This window comes from Ceratotherium simum, chromosome 1 (genome assembly GCF_057802395.1).
Source record: "Ceratotherium simum simum isolate JZ-2026a chromosome 1, ASM5780239v1, whole genome shotgun sequence".
NCBI classification, from domain to species: Eukaryota; Metazoa; Chordata; class Mammalia; order Perissodactyla; family Rhinocerotidae; genus Ceratotherium; species Ceratotherium simum.
Window position 1 is genome coordinate 93,975,129 of NC_141900.1, and position 15,246 is coordinate 93,990,374.

The following is a 15,246-nucleotide window of genomic DNA, read 5'->3' on the forward strand; positions in this document are numbered from 1 at the left end:
ATTGCCAATAATCACCAGAGGCTAGGAAGATGTCTTAGTCTATTCGGGCTGCTATAACAAAATACCACAGACTGGGCGGCTTATAAACAACAGAAATTTATTTCTCACAGTTCTGGAGGCTGGAGATCAGGGTGCCAGCGTGGTTGGGTGAGGGCCCTCTTCCGGGTTGCAGACTTCAAATTCTATCCTTACATGGCAGAAGGGGCAAGCGAGCTCTCTGGGGCCTCTTTTATAGGGACACTAATTCTTTTGCCCTCATGACCTAATCACCTCCCAAGGCCCCATCTTCTAACACCATCACCTTGGGCGTTAGGTTTTCAACATATGAATTTTGGGGGGACACAAACATTCGGACCATAGCAGAACAGACAAGGAAGGATCCTTTCCTAGAGCCTTCAAAGGAAGCATGTCTCTGCTGACACCTTGATTTAGGACTCCCAGCCTCCAGAACTGTGAGAGGATAAATTCCTATTGTTTTAAGACACTCGGTGGTAATTTGTTACAAGCAGCCCTAAGAAACTAATACACCTATCCAAATGCTTTACATACATAATCTCTCCAATAAATGACAAGTGAATTAATGAAGGAAGGAACAAATGGACAATTTGGCCCACATAGAATTCATTTAATGGAATTAGTTTTTGTTCTGGTGAAACAACTGAGTAACCCTTTTCAGTATGTGGCTTTACACATGGCTACCCAAGTCATACTCAACATAAGCGTAAGTTTACCATAACTTCTTTTCCATTCTCCCCATGAAGTTTTCATAAAATCTAGCACAGACTTTTTGGGAAGAAGGACTTCAAGGGTAATTGCCTCAGGGGAACAGTCTCCTTGACAAGTGACAAAGAGGGAACAGAGAGGATTAAAGAAATTAAACAGATTTTTCTGGGAAGGTAAAGATATGTCTGTTAGCTTAAGAGTTTTGTTTTTTGTTTTGTTTTGTTTTGTTCTTTTAATTTGTTGTGGTTGTTGTTCTTTGTGAGGGAGATCAGCCCTGATCTAACAGCCATGCCAATCCTCCTCTTTTTGTTGAGGAAGACCGGCCCTGAGCTAACATCTATTGCCAATCCTCCTCTTTTTTTTTCCCTTTTTCTCCCCAAAGCCCCAGTAGCTAGTTCTATGTCATAGGTGCACATCCTTCTAGTTGCTGTACGTGGGACGCCACCTCAGCATGGCCGGACAAGCGGTGCGTCGTTGCGCACCCGGGATCCGAACGTGGGCTGCCAGTAGCGGAGCACACGCACTTAACCACTAAGCCACGGGGTCGGCCCCAGCTTAAGAGTTTTGAAACACATACACACACATACACCCCTAATTTCTAAACACACTCATTGAGGATCTAGAACTATGGTGACCAATACAGCAGCCAAATGCAGCTGCTAAAATTTAAATTTAATTAAAATTAAATAAAAATTCAGTTCCTCGGTTGCACTAGACATGTTTCAAGTGCACAGCGGTCACATGTGGCTCATGGATGTCACATTGGACTCGCAGGTTATATGACATTTCTGATACCATGGAAAGTTCTATTGGACAGCACTGATCCAGAATATTCAATCTGATGGAGGTCCAGCTGCTGTTAGTGATATTTTCAAAGCTGATTGAAGAAAGTGTTCTAATCATATGTGTTGAGTGCCACTCTGGCTGATGACAGACTTTATAAGAGGATATGAATTTGGGGTGTGTTCACATGGTGAAACTCATTGTCTTTACAGAATTAATTGGTTGGCTCAAACAACTGGGCAATTCACTGGAAAAAGATTCGGTCAGACTGGTTGTTCAACTTAATTGGCTAGTTAGTTGTATCATAGCTGCGCCCTAGGCTAGGTGAGCAATAAAGGGCTCCTTTTATCAGAGAGGGGTGGCCACCCAAAGGCTGACTAGGGCTGTGGTCAATTCCAAGCCTGGGCAAAGCATTACTGACATGCAGAATCATCACCTCCAGCTTACTGAACACTGCTTTCTAATTATGATATTTTCTGCAGCAATAGCCAGAAGAGCATAGTGAACATGCCATCCAGGCTTCCAGCAAGGGTCGCTAGGGACAGGACTTCTGCAGAAATGGCAGAGGTAGCCCATCTACACCCCCACTCAGGTCATGCACCGGAACTCCTCACTCACGGTGATTAGATCTTCCAGCCTCGCGTTGACGCCAGCCAGCATCTCTCTGCGCTCCGCCGCAGGCTCTGGGCAGGGGTATACGGTGGCTCGAAACCTAAGTTTAATGCATTCCAAAGGACACACATGGGTTACTGCTGCAAAGCAGTCTGCACGTCCTCTTCTGCTACGCCATCATTTGCTGGCTTTGGTTGGATGGCCGCCTTTTCCTAGAACAACTGCCTCGTCGGCAGTCAGAAATGAGTCCCCATCATCAGGGTTCCCAACACCTCACTCGCACTACTTGAATTAAAGCTATGGTTCTATTATATAAATGAGCTTCATTCAAACCATAAAACCTGTGAGCTGTTTTATAAATAAGACTACAGGCTTGACTTGTCTCTTCTTCCCCCCAGAATTGATTAATCTCTACTGAATAATTTTTGCTTCTACGGGGCTGGATATAAGAAATTGTGTAAACTCAGAAACAACTGGCGTGTGGTTTGCCTCCTCTTTAGCAGCTGATAGAAGAAGAGAGAAGGAATAAACTGAAATGGTTAAAATGTCTACTTTTAGTTACCTTTAAATTTTGCTTATTCAAGTTCTCTCTATTCCTATTCCCAAAGTTATTAAAAATCAGTGGCATTTTTAACACTATCTTGTCAAATATGGGAAAGTTATTCTAAACCCCTAATGGACCTCAAAGTAGCCCCAGTCACGTCTCGTTTGCACTGCACACCCCTCTACCTTACCCTGACCCAATCACTGGTGAAACAGCTGTGAACAGTCTCTCTTACCCATCACAAATCTTCTTGATTTTCCGCCTGAGCTGCTCTCCTTGATAAAATATGATGAATATATTCTTTTTAATTTCTTCTTTCTGGAAAATCAGAACAAATTAAAAAAATTATTTTTCTTTCTAGTTAGAATATAATAGAAATGTAAAGTCCTGTTTTTCGGTTTAAAAAAAATTATAAATTTAAAATTGGAAAACTTCAACTTCTCCCAGTTGATCTAAGTTCACAGTTCATTATGGTTGAGAGCAAGGCCACAGAGGCAGGCGGGGCGGGGGCGGGGGGCTCAGAGAGGCTAGTGCAGTCTTTTTTTTTTTTGCTGGGGAAGACTCACCCTGAGCTAACATCTGTTGCCAATCTTTCTCCATTGTTTGTGTGTGGGCTGCCACAGCACGGCCACCTATGAGTGGTGTAGGTCCACTCCTGGGGACCAGCCCAGGTCGCTGAAGCAGAGTGCACCAAACTTAACCACTAGGCCACTGGGGCTGGCCCCCAGTGCAGTCTTAAAGCAAAAACCCCACTATTTGTTACACTAGTTGGACCACAGCTGGGTCTTGTATTCAGCTCTAAGCCCTATAATAAATGTGTTAATAAACACGGAAACATCCAGAAGAGAGGAATCAGGATATTGCAAGTCTTAAAATAAAAATAGCTGTCCTAATTCACCAGAATTAAGTGTACACATCTACATTTCAGGGGTGAGTGGGTATTTGATATTTAACAAGGGTAAAGCCATGTCTAATGTTTGACTCACAGGTTACTCAATATATGCTCATAAGGACACTGATTAAAATGCATTTTTAAAGTCCAAGTTTGACAATTCACAAAAAAGGGAGGATATATATTTCATAGGCATATATGAAAATGTTTTAACTTTTACTGTAAGCAAAGAAATGTGCTATTTCACTTTTATTTAGTTTGGGGTGAGGGGTAAAGGTAAAATTATGAAACCCATTGTTGGAAAAGTTATAACAAATCCAACGCGCTTGTCCCATACCACTCGGGGCACTAGAATCAGGTACGACCCCACTGAAAAGCCATTTGTCAGGACCCATCAAGTGTCATGAAAACAACCACATCCTTTAAACCAGCAATCCTATTTCCTTGAATTCATATCATGGAAGTAACTCAAAAGAAAAAAAAAATCCTCATGCATGAAGAGGCTTATCAAAGTGTCTATATTCTGGAAAAAAAAAATTGGAAATAAAGTATCCAAAAATAGTAAATGTCACATGAGCTCAATGGAAACATTAGGCATCAAATGAAAATAACATCAAAATGAATCATCTCTTTGGGAGTTGCTCTTCAGAGCAGGGGAGGGGTGTTTTAGGATTTGGGGAGCTACTTGCTTTACATTATTTCCAAAGGTTTCTTCATCCATGAAGCCCACTCCTAGTCCTTTCTGAATCTCTTAGGTTCTCTTGTCTCTTGATCCACCAGAACCCAGAATTCATTCTGATCTCATGTTATCTGCCCAGTAGATCTTCAATGTTAGCAGGCTAAAGTCATCTTTTTCCAGATGTCTACTTTATAAATACTCTCTACCACCATGACTATTACATGTCAAAACATGATAATGAAAAGTAATGATTCAATGTCAAACTCTAAAATATTTATAAAGGACGCATAGTAATATAGGTGGAAATTTAAAAGGAAGGAAAAGTATAAAAAATGATTTTTATGTTATTACTACTACCATATTACATTAAATTATACCTGGCTATGGCTGGATTAGAGAAAAACAACACAAGGGAAAAATAAAAATAAAGACATTAAAGTGGTGGGGGTTCGCATTTGTTTTTATAAGCTTTCTTCTTATTTTAAATTGCATTTACTTTAACTATAAAGTTGTTTTCCATGAAAAAAAGCATAAAATTAATTTTTTAAGCCTCTATTCTGGAAAAGATTATGACTCTCTTAGAAATAAGCCTAGCTTCTTGGAATTAAAGAGTAAGTGGATTTAAATACTAACTGGAAGGGTGGAGGAAGCAAAATCCTATGGAATGAACAACAACAAATGTGTGGCACTCGGTGAAGAGCCCCTTGAAATCCTTGTTCACAGTGTGAGGTCCGTTGACTACCAGCATTAGTAAGCTTGTTAAAAATGCAGAATCTCAGACCCCACCCCAGACCCACTGAATCAGAATGTGCATCTTAACAAGATCCCCAGGTCACTCTTAGGCTCCTCTGCCCTCTGAAGCTTGAGCACACTGACCTCAATCAGTTCTTAGTTCTTTACGATTAAGACACAGCTGCTGCCCAGTGTGGCACTAGTATAGTTAAGTTTCCAGGAACTAGTATACTCAATTTCTTGGAGGAGTGAACGTTTACGAGGTGTTAAAAAGAATCAGACCTTGAATTGACCTTTCAAAGGTATAAAAAAAGGGAAAGAAAAAAAAAACGAAAGGAGAAAGAAAGAAAATAGATATTAACTTCATAGAACTAAAGACCTGATGTTCGGGAGAACGAACCCCCTCTGGTGAGGTCTACAGGAAATTTGAGAGGAAGTGTTCTGCAGCCTGAGATACCCACTGTGACGGGATCCTCCAGAACCGCCTCCATCTCATTGAACTTCAGGTAGATGTTTCCTCGGCAAACGCGCCACAGCAACCTCTCAAAGGAAGCCATCCTCTCCCTGTTTATCACACCAGCCGTGAACCTGGGCAGTCAGGAGAGGAGGCATTACTGAGGCACGAGGAGTGGGCTGCAGGGACAAGGCCCCGTAGGAGGTGAAGATGTGCAACCATAAGACGAAGAACCACTTCCCTCTGAGCAGGAAGTGACGACACAGCTCTACCTGGCAGGGGTCATAAGACCACAAGGTCACAAAGCCCCAACTTGCCCCAAGTGCCTTGTGACCTCATGTTTCCTTTGACATGCTGAGGTTTCCTTAATCATCCCAATACTATGTATTCACTTATTTGCATTTAAAAATATGATTAACCATTCATTATAGCAGTATGGCTTAAGGAAGCAAATGTTCAAAATGCTCAATAATGGTCAGTATGCATTTTTACAAATAATGTACTAAGAGTGAAACATATACATTAATTTTTATACATCTTTACTTTTACTATCATCCAGGTATCTAGATAATTTTTGACCCAAATTTTTCATATTAACCTTAAAATTGCTGCTTTCATGGATCTATTACTTTAAACGTACGTTGATCCTGTATTACTTTCTGATCAAATATTTTTAATACATATTTTTCTTTCCATTTCAAATTTAATGCCCAATGCCTCAGACAGCAGGCCTCCAAGTACCTATTGAATAAAAAACTAGAATTCCAAAACTCACCACTTTTACCAATTCATCAGTTTTACTTGGAAATTGAATGAAATCCCACCATTTTGAATCATCACACACTTTGATGGGTATAATTGCATCGTATTACTGCTACTTGTAGACGACTTGATTGCATAACTACCTCATTTCTAATTGCACTTCAAACTTCAGACTCCAAATCTATTTATTAGCAAAGCAATATTTCAAAGATAGGGAAAAAACAGATACCCCATAAGCCTTGTTCCAAAGCCAGAGAATAGTTGAGAAAACCCATCTAAACAATTATCGCCGCATCTTTTCCCTGTGGGAACAATACAAACGTTGCCCTTTTCAGGCTCAAGAATGTTAGTATCACCTTTAACAAGAAGATAACACTACCTCAAACTCCACCAACCTGAAAAGGTTAAAGGGTTTATTACTGTGTGCAGGCCTTATATTCATGTGACATAATCCTCATTCCAGTGGCTATTTGTGTATTCATTCATTAATTCACTCACACACTCAGGGAAATCTATCACGCGCCAGGCATGGAGCTACAGACCAGGGACCCACCCACACGTAACTGTCAGAACACGGAATCACACTAACCCCAGCTTTCCAGTCATGTATGCAGGCGTAGCTCTTAACTCCAGGAGCCCAGAAGTGTCTTCAATAAAGAAATCGTCAGCTAAATTGGTTTCTGTCTGAAAGTCAAAGAACCGCTATTTTCATTTAAATGTTTTTAGACTACCTTAAAAGCACCCCACATCTCAACGTTTTGTCTGTTCTTAATGAAGCTTTAATTTTCCACAAATAGTTAACAGAACTCAAAAAGCAGAGTGCTCTCTGACAGATCAAAAAGCTTCTCCAGTCTCTTCCCACCAAAACCCCAAATCTGCTCAAACTAATTGTTGTGCTTTGTTCTGACTTCCACTTCTGTCTGGGCCATTTTGGGTGCATACTTGTTAATGAGCACAGTAAAATTTTTGCATTCAGTTCACCCAGCACCACCTTCCACCCAGAGCCACATTCCACCCAGAATACTCTCCCCCCTCACCAGTGGCCTAGCCATGACACAGAAACAGAGTGATTTATTTATATTCCAAACCAGCTAGCTTTCAAAACGGAAAATTGAGGCTCTGAGGGAAAGGGCCCTTTAATAAATAGTCCCCAAATAACGACCTCGAAGAAGTCCTGGGTTTTCTTCAGGAGATGTTTGAGTTCAGTCAGCTCTAGGAAGCTTTTCTTCAAAGCCTGATGGTTCTGGTTGGCTTCCTGTAACTCTCCTTCCAGTTTTTCTAGAGCAGTCTATGCAGGAGGGAGAAAGAAGGTAAGCCAGGCAGAAAGTGCTATGACGTTTACTGTACATTAACCACATCAGATAACTAAATATCAAAAAACTATTCCGTGCATCATAATGTAGTTTGAAGTTGAGTGGTGACTAATTTACAGAGCTATAAGCTAGATCACATTCACACACTCTCTAGAGCTCCATCATCAAATGCGAGGGTTAGGAAACACTCTGATGGAACGGAAGTTAGCTTCAGGAACAAGTCAAGGCATTTGGGCAAATCGCATGTCTCCCCCGACTTAAAACACTAAAAAGGGACGCTAGAGGGAATTCACACTCTCCAGAGTGACTTCTCAGTCTTTAATGAGAATCCCTTCTGCCCCAAACACATTGTGTAATGATAAAATATAAAATATTTTATAATAAAATATAAAAAGAGAAACCACCAGTTCTGGATTGGGCTCTGGAGAGCCAGGTATGAGCAAGTGACAAAGGCTATTCAGAGAAGGGTGAGCACAGAAGGAAGAAGACAAAAATCACAAAGAAATCTAATGATGAGAAAAATCACCAACAAAATCAACAATCAGAACACAAGATCACACTGGGTGAAATTATGTTCATAGAATAGTCTGAAAATGAGTTTAAAGTTTTAAGAGAATGTTCAAAGAGATAAACGAAGGCATCGCTTTCACTAGAAAGAAAAATAAGAAATTATTAAACAAACATGTCCTAAAATGAAAGAACTGGGAATTATAAAGAGAGCTACTCAGAAATCCTGGAAATGTGAAATATAGCTATTGAAATTCAAAATCCAATAGGTGAGGATCGACTCTCTACTGGACACAACTTGTGAATGCACTACTGAGATTTAGCAAATAATTAAAAAATATGAAAGCTCATTTCTCATTTAACCAAATGTCCATCAACAATAGAATGAATAAAGTGTGGCATATTTAATAAAAGAAACACTATCCAACAATGAAAATGAATTAATTACAGAAACATGAAACAATGTGGTGGCTTAAAAATAAAATGATGTACGAAAACAGCAAATTGCAATAGAATATACAATAGATTCCATTTATATAAAACTTTAAAATGTGCAAAGCTAAACCATATGCTATTTAGATAACTAAATATGTAATGAAACTATGAAGAAACAAGGAAAAGAAAAATTCAAATTTCAGAATAGAGATTATCTCCAAGGGGGGGGAGAGGGGAGGGGAGAAGAGGGGAGGGGTAAAGAGGGGAGAGGAGAGTAGGGGAGGGCTGAGGAGGGGAAGGGAGGGATGAGGAGGGCACACAGAGGGCTTTAAGTGCATCACCGTGTGGTCACCTTTCATCTTATGCAGGGTGGTGGCACTTGTTGTTTCCTATATTGTTATTCTTTATACCTTACACATATTTTCTAAAAATTCTACTGTAACAATTCAATATTTAATAACAACAATTACAAATAAATCCATACTTAAACACATTGTAGTGAAACTATAGAACAAATGTAAAACTTTAAAGGCTATTGGGGGAAAAAAAGACATATAACCTACAAAGGAATAATCATTGAACCAGCAGCAGATGTTAATGAGAAAAATTTACTAAGTATGTATCCTGAAATGTTAAGTGTAACTATAATCTATAGCTTTCAAACCAAGAGAAGGCAGAAGAGGTTGGAGGGTATTACAGAAACGCAGGGAAGAGGAGAAAAAAATAAAGGGAGTGGTAAACCAAAAAGCCAGAAAATCAATAATCACAATAAATGAAAATGGATTAAAATCACATTAAAAGACAGAGATTATCATGCTAGTTATTTTTTTAATTCATCTAAGAGTCACCCTTACCAAAGAGAAAAAAATAAACAATAAAAAAGATATCCATGCCAACATTAGTTCCTTTCCCCCCTAAAAAAGCATATTAATATCAAACAAAATTGAATATTTAACATTTTTTATGATGGAAAATTCCAAACACACATAAGTGGAGAGAACTGCATAACGAACCTCACACACTTGTCACCCAGCTTCAGTCGCAACCCATTCCCTCCTCTCTCAGAGATAATCACTACCCCAAATTTTGAACACTGACTATAGTGGCACAAAGTTGAGGAAAAAAATGAAATCCCCATTTTTTAACCATTCGCTCTATTCACTTAATGATTCCACTAAAAACAATGCTGCCATAAAAAATATTTTGGGAAACAATGCAATATCTAAGAAATGGTTTACAGTGTGATAGTAAATGCAAAAAGTAGAAATCTACAATGTAGATTATGGATACATAGTTATATAAAAACATAGATGATAAGAATAACACCTGAAAAGAGAAAAGTTAAGACAGTTTTTGCTGAGATGGTGGATTTGTGTGTAGATTTTTTTTCTGAATTAATATTTCTTCTAGGATCATTACGAAGCCTCTTCAGAAATTCTACAAGGCAAAGGCCCAAAATTACTTGTGTACTCTTGCCAGTAGAAGGATTCTCCTTTCTAGGAATGTGGGAGGAAAGCTCAACTAACTGCCAGATCAGTTGAATCAATCAACCAACCAACCCTCATGATCAATGGTAAGACAGATATTACTCTCATAAGCTCATATTTTAATTTCATCTTTATAATAAATAATATCCAGAAGGGAAATAACTGAGTAAAGACTGTTGACACATATCTAATTGCCCCTTCTCTGACAGGTTATCACTCCAAATGTGAGAATGTACAGTTTCAAAACCAACCAGACAGCCAATATCAAACTCATGTGGATGAATTGATTTTTAAGGTACTATCTGAAACATATAACCAACTCAATTTAGAAACAAAAACACCTGGGGCCAGCCCAGTGGCGCAAGCGGTTAAGTGCGCATGCTCCGCTGCTGTGGCCCAGGGTTCGCCGCTTTGGATCCCAGGCGCGCACTGACGCACTGCTTGGCAAGCCATGCTATGGCGGCGTCCCATATAAAGTGGAGGAAGATGGGCATGGATGTTAGCCCAGGGCCAGTCTTCCTCAGCAAAAAGAGGAGGATTGGCAGATGTTAGCTCAGGGCTGATCTTCCTCACAAAAAAAAAAAAAAACAAAGAAAGAAAAACACTTGTTACCCGTTTAACAAAAGCAAGAAAGTCTCTGTGCTTGTCAAGTTTCAATGTAACATCAAAGAAGAGTATCCACAATTCTTTGAAAAGGCTGTTAAAATACTCCTCCCTTTTCCAACTACATATCTGTGCAAGGTTGAATTATCTTTATATACTTCAACAAGAACAACATATCATAACAGATTCAAAGCGAAAGAGATGTGAGAAGCCAGTCTTCTACTAAGGCATGCATTTAAGAAATCTGCAAACAATGCCACTCTTCTCACCAAGTTTTTGTCTTGGAAAATACAGTTATTTTTCATTTAAAAAAAGTTAACATGGGGGCCAGCCCCATGGCCCCACATTAAGTTCCGTGTGCTCTGCCTCCACAGCCTGGGTTCGGTTCCCGGGCATGGACGTACACCACTTGTCGGCAGCCATACTTTGGCAGCGACTCACATACAAAATAAAGAAGATTGGCACAGATGTTAGCTCGGGGCCAATCTTCCTCAGTGAAAAAAAAAATTAGGGGCCGGCTCAGTGGCGCAAGCGGTTAAGTGAGTGCACTCTGTTACGGTGGGCCGGGGTTCGCCGGTTCAGATCCTGGGAGCGCAGGAACACACCACTTGTCAAGCCATGCTGTAGCGGCGTCCCATATAAAGTAGAGGAAGATGGGCATGGATGTTAGCCCAGGGCCAGTCTTCCTCAGCAAAAAAAAAAAGAGGAAGGTTGGCAGATGTTAGCTCAGGGCCGATCTTCCTCACAAAAAAAAAAATTAAAATGTAATGAGATATTATCGTTATTTTTAAATGAATTAATAAATAAATATTTTATAATTTTTTCAGTTTTAGTTCCTAATGCAGTAAATATCAATAAATATAACCTATATAAATAAAGCTTTTTAGGATCCTCAATAATGTTTAAGAGTATAAAGGAGTCTGAGATAAAGAAGCTTGAGAATCACTGAATTAGAAGATGAATTATGGAAATGTAATATTGATCAGAAGCCCAACAGAAGTTCTGAGAAACTTGGAAGTCATGTGTCTTGGCATAGTCGGAGAAGGCTTTATAGAATAGGCGAGAATTAAACTGAGTCTGGAGGTGTGGTTAGATTTGAGAGAGTGGTGGGTGCATACAGGAAAGGCACACTAGGCTCTGAGCATGAGGTACGGTGTGAATAACAGCTTGGAGTTGAGAAATGAACCTGAGACAAACAGAGAACAATCAAGGGGCCAGCTCAAGGAGAGTGGAGGACTTGAGAGGTAGGACAGGGCTGGGGAAGCAGGCTCTGATGGCCAGGTTGGACCTGACATAGGTGAGAAGGGAACCACTGTGCATTGTTGAGCAGCAAAGTGGCAAGATAAAGCACTACCATGACAGAAGTTAGGCTGGCAGTAGGAGGCAGAAGAGACTGGAATGGTTAAGAAGAAAGCTGGAAAACCCAGAAAACTTCCACCAAAATTCAGAACTAAGATTAGGGTGAGAGGACCGGCCCCGTGGCTTAGCAGTTAAGTGCTCGCGCTCCGCTGCTGGCGGCCCGGGGTTCGGATCCCGGGCGCTCACCGACACACCGCTTCTCCGGCCATGCTGAGGCCGCATCCCACATACAGCAACTAGAAGGATATGCAGCTGTGACATACAACTATCTACTGGGGCTTTGGGGGAAAAAAATAAATAAATAAAAATTAAAAAAAAAAAAAAGATTAGGGTGAGAGCATAAGCCAGAAGAACACCCCCCAGTCCACAAGAACAGGTCTAGGTGTTAGGGAGGGTGAAAGGGATGATGGTGGGAGGGGGCTGCTATTAGAAGACTAGTGATAAGACTGAAATTGGAGACAATTTTATGGAGCTCCTATTCATACTGGTTAAAAGCTTTCTCTCCAGATACCCAGATTTTAATATGACAAGATCCAAAATATTTTCTAGATGAGTTGCCCATCTCATATCTCTGTTAGAGTATCTAGATTTATACTACTGATGGCTTCAAAAATTTCAAGAATTTTAAGTTATCCTAAAAGAAAAAAAACACCCAGCAGAGATAAGGCTCAATTCAGTGAAGCTCCCTGCTACCTATCTACCTCCCTTCGTGAGCACTTCCTCCTCTGAGGATAAACAAATCCAATTTTTTATCAAGATCTACAGGGCCTTTCATGATCTTTCACGATCTGGCTCCTACCTCTCACCCCTCCCTCCTCTCCCCACCATCTGCTCTAGAAGCTCCTAGAGGGTATGGCCATCCATGTTTTATTTCTCTCTAAGGTGCCTTGCACAGGGCAGGTACTCAATGTTTTACAAAAGGAAGTAGACAGAGAAGGGAAAGAAAGAGGGAGGGTCCCACAAGCCATAACGTCCTTGGCTAAAGAAAACTGTTTTGGTTGATCTCAGCACAGTTAATCTCAGAAGCAAGTCTGAGGAGAGGCCTCAATCTAGAGTGGACTCAATGCATCAGCTGTTTCCCATCAGACAGATAATTAGGAAATGTCCTATTGGATCCAGAAATTCCACTTCTAGGTATTTATCTGGAGGAAACGAAATCACTACCTCAAAGGATATCTGCATCCCCATGTTCACTGAAGCGTTATTTACAATAGCCAAGACATGGAAACAACCCAAGTGTCCAACAACAGATGAACGGACAAGGAAAATGTGATATATATATATACACACACACAAATGGATATTATTCAGCCATAAAATAGAAGGAAATCCTGCCATTTGTGCCAACATAAAGGGGCCTTGAGGTCATTATGCTAAGTGAGATAAGGCAGACAGAGAAAGCCAAATACTGCATGATCTCACTTATGTGTGGAATCTAAAAAAAAAGAAGAAAAAAAAAGAACTCATAGACACAAAGAACAGATTGGTGGTTGCCAGAGGTGGGGGGCTGGAGGTGGGGGGGCGAAATGGGTAAAAGTGGTCAAAAGGTACAAACTTCCAGTTATAAGCTAAATAAGTCCTAGGGATGCAATGTACAGCATGGTGACAATAGCTTTAAAAAAAGAAGGAACATTTCATCATGCCAGCATCAAACCTGTTCAGTGGCACCATATAGACAAGACTTCGCTGCCTGTAAGAATATTTCGCCCACAAAGGAAACCACTCCTCAAAGTGGGGTGCGCTTCCCTAGGGCTGCATTGGGAGAGAAAAAAAGCTCTCTCTGGGATCAGGAGGAGTGACTCTGAAAATTGCACAGCAGGATTTCCCTGAGGGAGTAACACTGAAAAGTGGACAACCACGTAAATCCGCCTCCACGCCTGCAGCAACTGGGTAAAGGATGCATGAGTGGCTCCCAGATTCCCCAGGAGACAGATTCACAACTGTGCTTAGCAAAGCAGGGAAGGACCTACCTCCAGGGTGATCATTTCCCGTGGTAGAGGGGTCGGTGGGGACTTCTCAGGCAATTGAACCTCAACCTCATTTTGCATCTCATCTTCCAGAAAACCTGAGGGATGAAACCCCACCAGAGAGCCCAACGTGATTGTGTTTTCTCACCTAAGAAATGGGGACAAGCAGAACAGGTGCCTTTTGGCCAGCTCAGCGGCCTGAACTGCTCCAGGTCCCGCCCCAGCGCCTGGATCCCATCTCTCGCCTCCCCCACCCTGTCTCCAGGATCCCCTTGTAAAGTATTACAATAGGGACCTGTTTGTTAACCAAGTCCTGCAAACCATTTACCTCCCCAGTGCCAGTTCCCACTTAGACAGTAAGCAGAGAGTTGGCTTACGGAGGATTCTCTCCAGTGACTCACACCTTCTGACTTCATTCACAAATTTCCTTTGGAAGCTGTTCACATCCACATTTAACTAGAGAAGGGGAAAAAAACCACAAGGCACACACTAGTAGCAACAGCTGCCAACATATTCCCTTTGGTTATTTTATTTTTTTTAATGCTGGAGAATGTTGCTGGAATCGTCTTAGGAATAGATACCTCCCTGCACAAGAGAGGTGAGTTACAGGCAAAGCACACTTCCATGTTCTTACACTCAATCCCCCAAATGCCTCAGCTCTGGCCTTCTTACACTTCTAAGAGAAACAAGGTACTCCCACAGCTAGGATTTCCTTTCTTTTAGCTGCATTTGCCATCCAAGAGACCCTTGAAATCCCCAGTGGAGTCAAGAATATGACAAGACCTTGAAAACTACACAGCTCCATGCAATGTATCAGGGTCATCAACACAAATTCAGCGTCCTTGCGCTGGTGACCCTCAGCCCAGCCCAATAAATGTTATTGGGGATCTGCCTCACGTCAGGTCCTGTGCGAGGAACTAGGGACGAAAATAATAAGACATGATCCCTCCCTGCAGGAGCTTAATTTTGACCTTGACCTTGGTGAGGATCTTACACCGCCCCTGGGAAACGATACTCTGACATCACACTCAAGACAGTCTAGACTTAGCATGTCACTCTAGGGAGACTGTGGATTCCGGAATACTTTGTCATCAGACTGACTAGTCAGGCAGAATAGGTTTCTGTCCTGAGAACAAGGTTTGGTAATCCACATGCCCATTGGGTATTTCCAACGCTTTGAAGATGCTACGCAGGAAATAAAATACAACACCATCTAACACGTAGCGAGTACATTAGGGTTTCAAAACATTCCTCTAGAGAAGACACACATGGAGGAAGGGAGAATGTTTACAAGTCACCTGCCCGATGTTATCACAAATCCGAGCCAGAAGGACTGGAACCACTGAATTCCGTCTATTCCAGCTCAGGGCTCCTCTCCCTGCACTTCGTTCACT

The 15,246-nt window shown here is 41.1% G+C and overlaps 1 protein-coding gene across 4 annotated transcripts in view; it reads right to left on the reverse strand.

Annotated features, from left to right (window-relative positions):
• Nucleotides 1-15,246, reverse strand: part of ATP6V0A4 (ATPase H+ transporting V0 subunit a4) — a 72,768-nt gene that overhangs the window by 32,508 nt on the left and 25,014 nt on the right. For 3 of the 4 annotated variants that reach the window (XM_087431432.1, XM_087431421.1, XM_014787714.2), the window contains exons 3-9: nucleotides 14,230-14,308; nucleotides 13,856-13,950; nucleotides 7,344-7,469; nucleotides 6,771-6,865; nucleotides 5,427-5,553; nucleotides 2,898-2,980; nucleotides 2,125-2,218 (exon numbers count right to left, since the gene is read on the reverse strand). In XM_087431432.1, the coding sequence (XP_087287558.1) occupies nucleotides 2,125-2,218; nucleotides 2,898-2,980; nucleotides 5,427-5,553; nucleotides 6,771-6,865; nucleotides 7,344-7,469; nucleotides 13,856-13,950; nucleotides 14,230-14,308 (699 nt within the window). The remainder of the gene's footprint in view (nucleotides 1-2,124; nucleotides 2,219-2,897; nucleotides 2,981-5,426; nucleotides 5,554-6,770; nucleotides 6,866-7,343; nucleotides 7,470-13,855; nucleotides 13,951-14,229; nucleotides 14,309-15,246) is intronic. The other variant, XM_087431426.1, reaches the window with a different exon arrangement.